General features: G+C 34.5%; 1 protein-coding gene and 1 long non-coding RNA gene across 5 annotated transcripts in view; one reads left to right on the top strand and one right to left on the bottom strand.

The window, feature by feature from the left end:
• The first annotated feature begins 976 nt into the window (after nucleotides 1–976).
• Nucleotides 977–12,853, top strand: LOC107701957 (uncharacterized). 2 transcript variants are annotated; one of them, XR_001635713.1, is made up of 4 exons: nucleotides 977–1,166; nucleotides 1,261–1,365; nucleotides 11,170–11,492; nucleotides 12,786–12,853. It is a non-coding gene; the product is annotated as an uncharacterized LOC107701957 (long non-coding RNA). The 2 variants fall into 2 exon arrangements; XR_001635712.1 differs by lacking the exon at nucleotides 12,786–12,853 and having other exon boundaries at nucleotides 981–1,166; nucleotides 11,170–11,852.
• LOC107701955 (potassium/sodium hyperpolarization-activated cyclic nucleotide-gated channel 1-like) overlaps nucleotides 4,668–15,396 on the bottom strand; it is a 119,581-nt gene continuing 108,852 nt past the window's right edge. The window contains exons 8-10 of one of the 3 annotated variants that reach the window (XM_016504123.1): nucleotides 10,993–11,027; nucleotides 6,561–6,845; nucleotides 4,668–6,435 (exon numbers count right to left, since the gene is read on the bottom strand). In XM_016504123.1, the coding sequence (XP_016359609.1) occupies nucleotides 5,737–6,435; nucleotides 6,561–6,845; nucleotides 10,993–11,027 (1,019 nt within the window). In that variant the 3' untranslated portion in view covers nucleotides 4,668–5,736. Of the gene's footprint in view, nucleotides 6,436–6,560; nucleotides 6,846–8,056; nucleotides 8,965–10,992; nucleotides 11,028–12,862; nucleotides 12,947–15,396 lie in introns of those variants that run through there. The other 2 variants (XM_016504122.1, XM_016504121.1) reach the window with 2 other exon arrangements.

Raw genomic sequence — 15,396 nt, forward strand, 5'->3', positions numbered from 1 at the left:
ATTACTTAAATTAATATTTGTGATTGATTAGTGAAGCTTGCTAATAGTTTGTTTCAAACCCCTAAACCTAAATATTATTAACTCGTATCATTCAAATATGAATGATACACCTTGTGAAGGCCAATATAAGCATGTTTTATGTGTCTGAAATACACTGAAATATTTTCACACATTTTGCATACTTAGACAAAATTAAAGCTTGATTGGAAATGAAAAAAGTTATATTTATATTTCTTATATTTATATTTATCTTATCTTTCAGAATTGTCAACTTGATAACCAAATACGTTAACTTTTAAAAATGTTATTAGAATTAAAAAAAAATAATAATTAATTAAAATGAAAAATGTATAATTAGCATTTAATAATGAATAAAAAATAATTCACAAATTAATAAATAGTAAAAAAATAAATAAAAATACCCACAAATATTAAATTGGTTTATGATTGGTTCACCCTCGATAAAAATCATCAATATCATTTTATATAACCAAACATCTTAAAAATTTTATTTTTATAATGTGTTTTCATATTTATAGGGTAAAATAGGGTAAGGGTATTATGAAATCCTGATTAATAACCTAGTTTTGGATTTATGTGGATTTACATATGAAGAGATGCAAGTGTTTAATTATATCTCTGACTTATTAGGCATGCAGAAGTCTAATAATCCCTATTGTGGAGTCTGAATTATGAATCCAAAGTGTGTGTAAGGTGTCCTGTTGATCAGCACCAACCGTGAGAGGGTTCTGTCTCAATGTATGAATACTTCATGACTGATAACTGCATCCGAGGGTAATGAATGGAAATCCTGACCATCCCAAAGAAATCATTTTTTATTTCACCACAGGAGTCACTGACATTCCTTCTCTGTTCCTTTCTCCAAATGTATATTTCATTCTCTCACTGTCACTGTGTCCCACACATTTTTTTTTTTTATCTCTGTACTTATACAGCACAGAATGAGGAGAAAGGCTGAAGCAAGATGACCTTAACACTAAGAAACTGGTAAAGAGTTCATCTATATTTCTGCAACACATTCAAACAGTTTCATTACGACATTTATTTTAATTTCAGTTACATAAAGATTCTGGACACAACAGGAAGTGAAGGGGACTTTTAAGTTGGTTTCTAGGCCTTCTTCCACCTGTATTTCTTCCTTGCAGGTGTTGTTTTGGGCCTGTATTCCAGCCTAAATTATACATTTACTCTGTTTTCTCCAAATAGACAAAATAGTTGTGACCTTTCTACTTTCTACAGGTCGTGACCTGAAATTTACAGTCATTATATGTGGAAAAATCATGTATGGATTCAGCTTTTGGACACAAAATGGAGGGTTCTAGAACAAGGGAACAAAAGGATTTGGTAAGATCAATCTTTCCTTTTACTTTTGGCTGTGAAGAGCTTGGTTTTAGAGACTGGACTATTTTGTGTTCACAGGGAGTGGATGGATTTCTTCTGTTGTTGTTAGTTGTTTGTGTAAACCAGCAAAAATATGATTGATTCAGTGATGAACATCTAATAACTTTTTTTTTAATTTAAAAAAGTGTTTCCAAAGCACTGCAATGTGGTTCTAAGTGACTTTGTATGCTGCTAGGGGGTTCTGGGTGTTTGCAAGGCTGTTGAAAATCCCACTGTAGAAGTGGACTGGTGCTTTTTCAAGCACACGGTTAAAAATAACGTTTTTTTTATCGGCATTGATGGTTCCATGAAGAACCTTTAACATGCAACCTTTCCATTAGACAGGTTATTTAAAGTCGAAAGGTTCTTCAGATTATTAAAATGGTCCTTTTAAGAACTGTTCATTGAAAGCTCTTTGGGGAACCAACAATGTTTCTTCTGTGACATTGCTGTGAAAATTCCTTTTTGGAAACTTTATTTTTAAGAGTGCATGTCCACATTGGTATCATAATAACAGCGCAAACTTTCGTAACAATGCCTGAGATTTTAGCAAAGAGTATTTGCCATAGATTTTTTTTTTTCATGAGGGCAAAATTGACATTTGAACACATTCATAACTGCAAAACGTAATTGCACACTTCAACAAGTCATGCAATTTGAGTTATCATTAATGTCTGTAGATGGTAAATTTAATAATATAAAAAAAAAATGAAAGCAAAAGTCAAAGATTAAATTGCAGCTCATCACAAAAACACACTGAAGCTTGGTGGTAAATGGCAATAGTTCTTTTATTTTTTTATCTATATTTTAAAGGTTTATTATTTACAAAGAAACAAAATAAAACAAAAAAATAATGATTTTTTGACAAACACCGTTTGTCTGCATATAGGTGTAAGAAAGTATACATTTACCTTTCTTTATTCAGGATCAAGTAACTAATTGTTCATGTATATTTATTGAATGATTCTTTTCCCCATTTTTGTTATTCTTTTTGTATTTTTTAAACCAAGCATTGGTGTACATGAACAAGCATAATGAAAAAAATATATATATAGCTGAGATTAAAAAGAGCTTGAGGCCTGTTCTAGAATCTTCCATTATTTGCATTATGTCATTGAACATATCAAACAGAATGTTTTCACCTCAATCGTGGAGGCTGCAAACCAACCGTTTTGGTTTTTCCCTTTATTTAAACATCACTCCTCCTTTTTCTTTTGCATTGTTAATTTTCCATCACATAAACACATGTATGATTAAAAACAAATAAAAAACAAACAAACATATGAAGATATGTGCTGGTTTTCTTAAATGCCTCCTCAGAAAGTGTTTTTTTAGTGTATTGTATGAATGCCTCTCCTTCCCATTCCGGAATTCTAACAGTGTTTAAAGCTGAGAGGAAAAAGCACATTAACACGGGAAGGGTTCTCCTTCGAAGGCAAGTACTGTACAGTATCAAAAAATAGCAGATACCTAGAATACGGCTGACCGTCCTATCTGTACACTAGATTCTATACACTATGGCATAGCAGGAGTTAAGCGCTTTTTGATGTGTTTGAGCACAAAGGTCGTCCCGTCGACCAGGAGCAGAGGATGCGATTCTGGATGATGTAGCAACCCCTTTAGTTAACCAACTAATGTATGAGTTTCTGCTTCTAAGTTCCTCTCTCTCTTTAAACAGAAAGTGCAGTTCACAATGAAAGTTTGTTTTGAAATGTTTCACTTTGGCCAGTTTCATTCCACACAACATCAAACCGAACATCAGTAGCTATAAAGTTAAGTTCCACACACATTTAACCAATGATCTATCGTGATTCCGGCCGATACTGATTTGTTTGCGAACAGATATACTTGGTATTTTCACTAGTATGTTAATCGCACACGCCGAGCAAATGTCATCCTTTTGCTCTGATACGTTTGGCCATTCCCATTGCTTTTTGTTCTCGTTGGAAAACATTGAACATACACATATACACTTGTTTACATACACGTGTGCGCGAACGCGCGCTCACACAAGAGTCACACTCATAAAATGAACAGGATGAAACATGGCTATAGTTTAGGCACAAATACTTAAGAATGTCCTTTTCATGAAAATTCAATATTTCTGATATGCACAGAGAACGTCTAAGCAGACAATGAACAAAAAAACATAATCTCACAATACATTTAAACGTCAACACTTTTTAAATAGTTTCTCTTTTAAGTATTCGTGACAATTATGGTCGCTGTATGGGATTTGCACTGGTTACGGTACTGACACAAGTGTTTTTTGTTTTTTGTAGTATTGTCATCTTTTAAACATTGTGCACTTAGACTTTGCACAGGTCAGATGAGTTTTTGCATTGTTCTGCCGACTTTTAGTCGCGATATGGAATGAATAAATTAAAAATAGATGGGGTCACAGCTGCTAGTTACCCCTAGTTAAATCTGTTATACCTCCAATATAAATGACTGACATGCTAAGTCTTAAGCCCCAAACTGGATGAATCAATATATGGGAGATATAAAAACCTCAATGCAAAGCAGCTTCTGTTTTTCTCTCTTTGAACGTCTATATTTGTTCATCTGTCCTTTGTTGGATTCACATAGTTGCACTTGAAAACACACAGAATAGTTCTGCTGGCCACTTTTATAATTGTGTTGTCAACTGTGCCGCCAGTTTATGGATTTTTATGTTTCATAACTTAGACTTAAAGGTTGATGTGTTTTTGTAAAATTATTAGAGCATTAGTAAATAAATACATACATAAATGTGTTAAGTCTTTAAATGCGATAATAAAAGAAAAAGCATAACCAGAACATCTACATCTATGTACTATTATGAAGTTGGAGTAGTGTGTACATCCATTAATACTGATCTATGAGAAAAACACTATTAATATGAAACTATTATAACAAAGCTTTTATCGATGTATGCAGGCAGCCAATGGCTTCCTTGTGTTACATCAGTGCAGGAAATGATCAACTAAATCATTTGATTTCCATTTAGGGATTGTAAAACATAAATGATGATGTAAAGTAGGCTAAATGCATTAAGCTTTACTGATGATGATGATGATGATGATGATGAAGATGCATAATCTCCTTCCCCCCCATTGCAGTGGTGTCGTGCCACTGTAATCACTCATATACCTTTATATTTGACCAGCATGATATTTTTGAATACGGATATTGTCTTTAGTACTACCTACTGCGTAATGCTACTATTTGCATTAAGGTTTTCTTATATCTAATGAATGTTTCTGATGTTTGTTGTCACATATTACCATTTGAATATATAAATAAATAAATAAATATATATATATATTACATATACATATATAGGCATTACCCAGGTGGCTGACAGAGATAAGACATTGCCATGTTTGAGAAATGCACCACACATTACTTTTGTAAATACTAGTTCTACAAAACTATGTACAACACACATATAGGTAATCTTTATATCACAGTCTATTGCATAATGGTGATAATCTTTAGTTTTATAAATATTGTAAATGTACAGTCTTTAAGTGACATTTCATGTCCGTCTCGTTCTTAAATCATTGTAGTCAAATTGGATGGTTTTATTTTCTGTATCTGATTTAAACAGAAAATAAAACCATCCAATTTGACTACACATCCTTTGTAAAAATAAACTAAATTAAAATAAAAAAACAGAAAAAATACATTCCCTTTAATGCACAAATGCTGTCTTGAAACACAACGCAATTACTGCACAACACAAAGTATTGCAGAGATCGAAACTGCACCTTGATTTGTGCTCTGAGCATTTTCTGATAATATATTTTTTTTCCAGCTGCTAAAAGTTTGAGATGTGCTTTTTAAACATTTCGGTAATTCCCAGGTTCGATTTGCGCAAACATTTTCCACAGTGATGCCAAAAGCTGCTGAATGCTGGACTTGTTTTGTCACCTTCTCGTTGAGAACAAAAATTGTAAATAAAACACATTCAAAAGCATTCCAGTAACAAAAACAATAACGAAAAATCCAAACTGTAAGGAAAACATCAACAGAAACTTCAGACAAATTATAGTCACATATGTTAGAGAGGAAGACTTGTGTTTATACTAGAGTTTTTTTTTTTCTCATGGTCAATACCAAATATTCTAGTTGGATTTGCACGTATATGTTTGTATAATATACATTATTAAGTTGAAGGGGAAGTGTGTCTAAAATATAGTATAAGGAAATTCTGTACAGGATAGCTATGAGGTTGTTATTTTTTCTCAGAGGAAGTTGGAGGGAAAAAAATACAAGTCTTTTACCCATTTTTTTAGTCTCTCCGTAAAAATATCTTTTAAAAAAATGAACATGAAAAAAAGTAAAATGGGATCATAAATTCGATGCGAACCGCATTTTGTCTTGTTCCGTCTCTGTACTGCTTAAGACTGCCGACTCTCTCCTGGAGCCCGTGGAATCCCTGTGCTGAGCACTAGAGGGCGCCGTGCGCACCGGCGGTAATGCACCCGATGACATCTGCCGGAAAAGGGCGACCCTCTGTGGAACGTTGGTGCGGATGCCGTTTTGCAGGACGGAGCCCGGGGCCTGGACGCCTGCCACGGATCCAATGGGCGGCTGAATGGAAGCGAGTGATTCGCCTGATATGGGATGTGCCCGGGCAGCCAATGAGGTTTCGTGGGGCAATGACGGCTGCGAGGCAGAGAGGTGGCGTAAGTCCTTGCTCAGGCTACCTGACTGGAGTGCCTGTGCGCTTTTGTGGACATCGCTTCTCTGAGGAGACGCCCCTTGCGATTGCTGCGGCTGTTGTTGCGGCGGTTGTTGTGGTATGGAGGCAGGCGAGGGCTGCTGGGGTAAGGGTTGCTGTACAAGGGACAGTTGGGAGGCCGTCGGCGATCCGTACTGGAATGTTCGGCTGGCCATAGGGGTTTGCACTGGGGGACTGCAAATGGATGTGGTGAACGAACAAGGAGACATGATCGCCCCTGCTGGCTGCTGCAAGGGCGTAGGGGGGTTTGGGGAAGAGGTGCTCAAGTTGCCGTGAGAAACACTCGGCGCCGAAAACGTGACGCCCTGGATGTGGTGAACGAACAAGGAGACATGATCGCCCCTGCTGGCTGCTGCAAGGGCGTAGGGGGGTTTGGGTAAGAGGTGCTCAAGTTGCCGTGAGAAACACTTGGCGCCGAAAACGTGACGCCCTGTGAGGGCGGCACACGCCCTGACGGGGTTATTGTAGCGGAGGTGCTGTAGCTTAGTGGGGCGGCCTGCTGCTGTAATTGGTTGATCCCAAGAATGGCAGTTGCTGTACTGAACGGTGGCTGGGCGGGAGAGTTAATGATGGAGTTTCCAGACATCGGCGTGGAGTTCATCCCTGTGACTGATTGCTTCCGATCCACCATCATCACCATCTCTCGGTCCTGCCGGATGATCTGCTTCAGCAGCTCGTTCTCCTGAGTGTTGAAGACGCCAGCGTACATTGATTTATTTTTATTTTATTTACATTTTTAAATACCTATTTATTTGCCCGTTTGAAAAGTTATTTACATTTTTATTTATACAGATTATGCTTTAATTATTTTTTTTTTTAATTGGAACTGCTAGTCTTCCATAGTCTACATATAGGTAGAATCATTGATCAGTGCAATTAATAGTCATCTGTTTGTGGGTTACTGTGAAATAAATGCCATATTCTATGAACTGGAACCTGAAATAAAGAAAATCAACTGATTGATTAGCTAATGTTTGTAAAGAATTCTAGAAGGTTATTGGGGTTTTCAAATATGAATTTAACTTCACTCCAGTATGCCAACTGAATTTAGATCTGTTTCTTTTACTCAAGTCACAGTTTTGCTGCTGTCTTTACTGCCCTTTTGCACACAATAGCTGAGCATAGCTCTATTGTTACGTAAGATGACTGAGTTGGGCTCTTATGAGCTGAAGGCATAAAGTAATAGGCAAGGTGAAAGCACAGTTTCATGACCCTGCTCTGTGGGACATATAAAGTTTTACAATCAAGCTGTCTGCAGTGTTGAGCGCAGAGCTGTTATATATTTAATCATTAAGGAAGGACTATTACACTATTTTGTGATTAGAGAAAAAAGTAAATTTTAGTATGAATTTAAGACATGTTTAGACAGATCAATTTATTATTGTGGGACTAGTTTATGGGGGTGAATGCTAATAGAATGCAATGCGTCAAAACAGGTGGTGATAATCATTGAATCATTGTTGCATCATGAATAATATTCGTTAAACTTTGCAAAAGTTCCATGAACAATGCCATAGCATTTTTTTGGGGGAGGCGGGGGGACATACGTAAATTGTCACGGCTACCTGTCAGGCATCACTGAAATAGTAGTTAATTTCAGAAATCACACTTGTCTTTGTGACAATGTAGGTATTTTATAAAAGTTTTCAATACAGACCTACTGAATTTGAATATTTTACAATAAAATATTTAGAATTAATTGTATTGTTTCTATACATATAATCAACAACTTTGATGTTGAATTATTGTTTTTATTTTTTTAAGTACTTAATTTGCAATGCTTCAGTCATGGGATTGTAGTTGAATTTTTCAATACTTTTTTTTGTTTGCTTTAGATCAAAGTTTGTAATATTTTCTATAAATAAGAAAAAACATTTTTTTTAATTTTTTATTTATTTATTTATTTATTTTTTTTTATAATGTCCCGAGTCTTGTTCAAATCCATTATAGAACAATGAATGGGAAAAATACTTGACAAACCAAGATGGCTTAAAAGTAGATGGGCACAGTAGATTTACTGTGATATGAAAATAATAATTTTCTTGTATAAACATACACTACAAACGTATGTGGACATAAGCCATCATTGCCAGATGGATGATGGTTTAAATTAAACCAAGAACAATATGATCTGCTATTAAGAACATAATGTGGTAGCGAAGGACAGTAACTGTCAGGAAGAAGGAATTTTAACCTAATAACTTACTGTAATAAGTGCATTTTATTTAAGACCGTTCCCACGGGGGGAAGCAATCAATAACCAATAACGCAGAGTTTCAGCACTATGTCATTTGTTATTAGCTGAGGCAGAAAATGAGAGATATCATGTCACTGGAAAAAGAAAGGGGCTCTTGAGGATGAACAAGTCTGGTCTCGACAGGAATGGTTATTCAGGGGACAGGGATAACGTGTACATAATCGCGGTAAGGACAAAGGCCTCCCTGGAGATGTCTCTGAGGTTTTACAGGCCTGTCCTGTCCTTGCATATCCAAATATACACCATTTCCTTGTTCGCGGTGCGTATCGTTTAGTCTGGTAGCGGTAAACATGGCTGGGTAAGTTTTGTAGAGAGGCAGTCAGACCTGAGATGCATTTTGACATGGGTAAAAATAGTGACTGATTGCCCCTGATGTTTGCAACCCACACTGAGAGAAATGGCCTTTGTACATTTGTTCTCGGAAGGCAAAGGCCATGATGTGTAATCTACTGGCAGCCACAGTGAAATGAATCCAGATGAACATTGAAGAGACTACAGTCTACTTGTAAATTAGCACGCACTGTATGTCTATAGACTTACGTGATGTCTGAAAAGAGGTTTGGAGGTATCGTGAATTCTGTGAATGAGGAGTTGATCAGAAACATGTTATTCACAGGACTCTAAAGCGCCAGTGGAGAAGGGGATCTAGACAAGGTCCTTCCAGATCAATCAGTCATTAAATGGAAAGAATGCAATCTCAAACCAAAGTGATCTAATTAGTAGTCTAATCAGCATCTAAGACATAAGCATTTTAAGTATAAAATATATTTGATGTATTAGAGACCTACAAATGTTTATGAATCCTTTTAAGCTGATAGAATATTGAAATATGTTGATTTTATAGTATTTAATTAATGGCATTAATTATATATGTTCAGTTTAATGTGTTGTATGTAAAATATAGTGTGAAATATGATAGATAGATAGATAGATAGATAGATAGATAGATAGATAGATAGACAGACAGATAGATGATAGACAGACATAGCTCTATTGTTACGTAAGATGACTGAGTTGGGCTCTTATGAGCTGAAGGCATAAAGTAATAGGCTATCAATCTCTCAGCCATAGCTGTATGACAGAATCAGGTAGGAGAAATCCTGAGGTTTTAAAATTCAAGGTGAAAGCACAGTTTCATGACCCTGCTCTGTGGGACCATAAAAATTATTTATATTACTCAATATAAATGTGAGCGTTATTACTCGGTGTTGGGTAAGTTACTTTTAAACAAAGTAATTAATTACTAATTACATCATCAATATTGTATTTAAATTACTTTTCTAATTACTCTGTCTGAAAAGTAATTTAATTACTCAAGTAACTTAATTACTCGAATCGTTAATTACTTTTTAAAATCCCTATAAACCTTGATTCATAGACAATAGAGATGAAACGTAATTATTTCCGTTTAAGTTAAACATGGAATAGTTTAGCCTTTTAGCTTTAAAACAACTGTAATACTTATTTTAATAAAAAATGTAACCTTCTTTGGTTAACAAATATAATTACTCTGCAAAATATCTGAATAACAAAAAAAGCTTAAGAGAAGTTAAACATTACGCCCTGGTTTCCCAGACTGGGCTTAGATTAAGCCAGGATTAGGCCATAGTTCAATTACGTCATTTAAGTAACTTTTATAAACGTGCCTTAGCAGAAAACATTTCTGGTGTGCATCTTGAAACAATGGCACTGACATATTTTAAGGCAAGTTTCTTTCAGTTAAAACAGCTCAGACATGCACTTTAGTCTGGGACTAGGCTTAAGCCTTGTCTTTGAAACCAGGTGTACATGTATCAAGCTGTAAGCATTAAACTTTTCAAAGCAATAAGTACCATATTTCATACACACTGACATACTATGTACACATTAGCAGTCACTAATACTAATTTTGCCCACTCCTAACAAAAAACAACAACATGATTAGCACAAGCACATATGCTTTGTCTGATATATTATAAACTAAATTCTTATTGCTTAGCACATTATAAACATCGACATCTGATAGTAGATCAGTAAACGCTGATCTAAACATTCCTAGACTGTAACATTCATCATGCTGCAGTGTGCAGTGTCATAGCAGGTCTCCTTCCAAAAACTATGAAAAGTAGGCCTAGATGAATCTTGATTTTTTTTCTTCTATTTTTTATTTCTAGGTGATGAGGGTGTTTGCGCACAGGTATGACTGCAGATAACGAGCTCTGAGACGGAAAAGACTGTACCTCGCGTTGGTTTCATACGGATTACATAATCAGAGAATATTCACTTTCAATTTGATTTGGTTAATTTAAAAGACACCAAGTTATCTATGGACGTATTTCTCATGTCTGTGTGTCAAATATTCATCAAAGAGTTTCAGTTCATTTTTGTGACGTGTTTCAGAAAGAAGCGCCCAACACTGCGTATACTTATATTTTCAAGTATATGTCTCAGTTGTTCCTCTTAAAATTCCTTAGAAGTAAAAAAAAATAAAATCTAATTAGACAATGGTTGACATAAAGCAATAATAGTAAGCAAAAGTCTTGGAAGAATTTGATGAGAAATTTTAGTTAATGTAATAATTTGATGGCAGACTTGGCAAAACTCTCAATTCTTTTTCTCCATCTCACTGTTTAGAAGAAATAATTGAGTAGTTTTTCTTTCCTGTTGGGAGTTTTGACAAAAATATCATTTGAGAGTGCCACAACATTTGATTGTGAGCAAGAAGACTTATAAAAAAGACATTCTGAACATTGCTTTAGCATTGATTTCACAGTAACCCTTTTAACCCTTTTGTCTCTTTCAGAACAAAACCTATTACATGGGGCTTGTACGGAGAAACACACATCTCCACTGAATGTTCTTAGACATTCAGCAGAACGGAACATTCTGTTTCACCTCTAAGCTTGACGGCCTCCGCTGAGACACATTAGCCCTCTGCTGCATTCTTCTGGGGCTGAATGGGGATATTGGGCTTCATGTGTCACTAAAGAAGACTAATAACCTGAAGACTGCCTCCCATTTTCTAATTAATGAGTGGAACACAGTGAGCCGTGAATGTGGCACACCATTGAGCTCAAACACCTCACCAGGTGGCTGCCATGATGTTTGGACCATGGCTATAAATAGGTAGAGAGAAAGCTGCCTACTGTATATTTTAGCTTCTGTTGCTAACAGATAAAACTATGTAAACTAGTTGAGTTTAGTTTGAGAATCTGAGTTTAGGGATGTGAAGTGTAAATGGAGGTTCCCACAGTCAACCTGGAAATATCTGTGAATTTTAAAATTGTAATTTCCAGACCAGCTTTAAAATGTTTAATTGACTCTTTCTGAGTCCAAAATAGTAATGCAAATCCTTATCCAGTAATTGACTGAAATTCATTGTCTAAAGGTGTGGGAAATCTGTGTTGAAATTACCTACAATTATTGACAACGCTACTAATTTTACTACATTTATCAGTAGCGTAACAATAGTTCATCTGTTTTTCACAATAGTGTAGCTTTGGCATTAACAAGGTATTTTTAAGACTTTTTACTACTTTTAACTACTTTTTTATACAAGTTAACAAGCTACTTTTTTCTATTGTGAAACTTTTTATTTAATTTAGTTTTTAAAAGTTTAAAAAGTCACTTTTTTGTGGTCTGCTCTTTTAAACTGTCCTTTCTTTCTTTTTCATATTGTAAGTAGTGTATTAAAATATTAAAAGTCCAAATAATTTTTAGTAAATCGGTTAAACTAAAAATAAAAATAAAAATCGAGTAGCATTTTAGGTTACCTTATTATAAAGAAAAGTCCATTTAATATGTTATTCACTTTTTTTTCCTTTTTTTTTTTTTTGTTGTTATATTAGCGTTTCTATTTTTTTTCTAGTTTAGTTGTAATCTGTTTAATAGTCACCTGTTTTCTGTGCCTGAAAAATCTGTCTTAGTCTTTCTCTGATTATGTAGTCTCTTATTCTCTTTCGAAATTGCTAATATAATCTTATATTTTTAATGTATGTATTAATATATTACCCCTTTAAGTATCTTTATGTATAACTAAACATTTAAAGTAGCTTGATTGTAAATGAACTACTTTAAATAGGCTTAGTAAGCTCATTTTAAAGTATCTTTCCCACCACAGACAAATAATAATTAAATGAAATGACACATTTTTGTTTAGCAACATCATCATAACAAGCAGCAGCAGCATTGTTATCTTTATGGTTATTTTCTTGCAGTAAAAACCTTAAGTGAAGCACATCTTTTGGAATTTCTAAAACCAATCAAATAGTATGCATGCATTGATTACTTTAAAGACAGATATACGATAAATGCCCAAACGTGACATAAAATTTACTTGCCTTGACTTTAACAATAGCATGCAACCTTGTTTTTACTTACAGTGGCCTTTTATTTGTTTGATTTAACCTTCGTTTTGAGGTCCACTGGGTGCACTGAACGCATGCTGGCTGCCTTAAGCCTGTGGATCATTTCAGATGTGAGGGGGGGAAAATCTGGATCGTCATGAGGAATTTACCTGCTGCCTACTGGTCGGCCAGGACACTCTTGAAAACGAGATGAGCTCATCTCAAGAGGGGCTCCTGGTCAAATAATTTTTAAATAAAGATAGATACATCAATTGTACAACATGTCATTCTGGTTAATGCATGGTTAACTTTTGTTTTCTTTTTTTGTCAAATTCTTTTGCTTAGGACGAGACAAGCATTTGCAGTCCAAAAAACAGTACATGGAGCACCAATCATGTCACGGTCCGTATTTTTCCCTTGTATGAGACAAGACCCCTTGTTTTAGTTGGACTAATGTCAAATCAAAAGTGTTTTGTAAGTGCTGGCAACTTGCAGTGGCAATCTACAAGCCCGTTCTCCACATGAAAGGACAAATGCACGTCTTGGCTTTGTTTACACCGGTCGTCTCGCGTTGTGACTGACATTTAAAGGGTGAAAACGTCAATGCCACAAACAGAGATGGGTGCAGATAGAATCCTAGTTTTGAATTCGGACAGCGTAATGCATACTGTCGTCTTAGGGTTTCATTTAATGGAACTGAATTCGATTTGATTGGCCCGATCACATGAATTCTTATCTGTCATTGATTAGTTGTGACGTGCATGTCACAATGGTGTGGGCATATTGATCCAAACCAATCCAATCCAACTTTTAGTGCAAGGCAAGTCAATAGCAACATGCCAGAATTTAGCAAATAAACAGAAAAATAAAAAGAACCAAGGGAAAATGTAAAAAAAAATAAAATAACACTAGAACCTATATCTAAAATTAACTTGTTTTTTTGGATGCAGGCAAGCAGGTGCTAATTTATTTATTTTTGATCCAAATGACTGTATAATGGAACTTAAAAAGGGATATTCTGTGTTGTATTTCTAGCATGCACTCAAGTTGTGAAATTATGCAGGGCTTCATGCTATATTAGTATACGTCATAACCAATTCATATGCTTAAAGGAGAAACATTTACTTTGCGTTTTCAGGTCTTAAATTATCTTCTGGTTTTATCTTATGAACTGTGAAATCAAAAGGTGCAAAGAAAGAAACAAGACACATTTTTATATGGATGTATTATATAATCATATCAACCCCTTTTTAAAAGAAAAACATACTTTGGAGCTACAGTATGCTTGGATGTGACCACTGAATTTAAGTTGCATTTGTGCTTCACTTCAAATCTGGTCTGTCACAAACTAGTTAAATATTCCTATTGAATAAAAGATTCATGCAAATGTTGGGTGAAAGTAACAAGGCTCATGCTCTAGACCTTACTGTAAACCGTAGTGACAGAGAATTCAGTTGAATAGCACAAAAAAGTGGTGACAAGGTCAAAGAACGAACCCATTGAATGGTGCAGAACATAAAACCGATGTTCTACGAATGTTCAGAATGCATTAGCTCACATTCGAATTCCACACAATTCAAATTCATGATGGATGGTGGCCTGTATCTCAACAATGAGACAAAGACTAAAATATGCAGCATTACGGAACCTGATGTGTCTTAAGACAGCTCGAATAAAATCCCTTTTTTATTTTCCATTGTTCCTTTGAACCTGGTTGAAAGAGAAATCCTTCTTTTCAGTATTTCTATGAAGAGTGGTGTGAGTGATAATGAATTTGTGTTTAGTGGGGAAATGTTAAAGTTCATCAAGCCAACTGGTTTTAAAATAAAATAAGACTTTTTTTTCTTATTTTTTTAGCATAGTACAAACATAATGCTAATTTTAGGTCATTGAGTAAAGTAGTAAATGTGTTGTAGTGAAAAATGAAATAGGTGTATAAGGTGTTACTGATTTTCTTACATTTAAATGTGATATTTCAGATATTAATGTTGTAATTTAATGAATGTTGAGGTGATTCATGCAAATTTTGCACAAATAAACTACAAAAAATAACACATTTGGAAAAAAAGATATTAAGTGCTGCTTTGGAACAATATGTTTTTTTTAACAGAATTGATAAAATAATGCAAATAAATTCTAAACACTTTAGAATAAGGCTCAATTCATTAACATTAGTTAATACATTGGGTATCATGAACTTTTTTTTGGCAATATCAATTAATTAATGTTAATTCATAAACATTAACATGTTGGTTCAAATTACATTCAAACACTGTAAAAATATGTTTTTGAAGTACAATAAATAAAACATTGGTTACTGGGGTATGTTTTGACATTTTTTTTTTCAAAATTTCTTGTTTAATTCAGTGTGTGTTTCTTTGGAATTAATTGTGAAATTTACAAACAGTATCCGAGTGGATCTGGTTTCTACACTCTAAATGTTAAAAATGTAGAAATTATCATTAACAAAGATTAATAAATGCTGTAAAAGTACTGCCCAATCTATTAACTAATGTTAAAAATGGATCCTTATTATAAAATTATACATGTGTTACCATAAATTTAATTGAATTTTTTTTTTTAATGATTTCTTTGTTTTCAGAAAAAAATAAGTAAATAAATATAATAAATTAAGCATTTTAAACGAGCAGGGACTATACTAACATGTGAAGAACTGGTTCTAA

This window comes from Sinocyclocheilus anshuiensis, unplaced genomic scaffold (assembly GCF_001515605.1).
Source record: "Sinocyclocheilus anshuiensis isolate Anshui unplaced genomic scaffold, SAMN03320099.WGS_v1.1 scaffold1184, whole genome shotgun sequence".
NCBI classification, from domain to species: Eukaryota; Metazoa; Chordata; class Actinopteri; order Cypriniformes; family Cyprinidae; genus Sinocyclocheilus; species Sinocyclocheilus anshuiensis.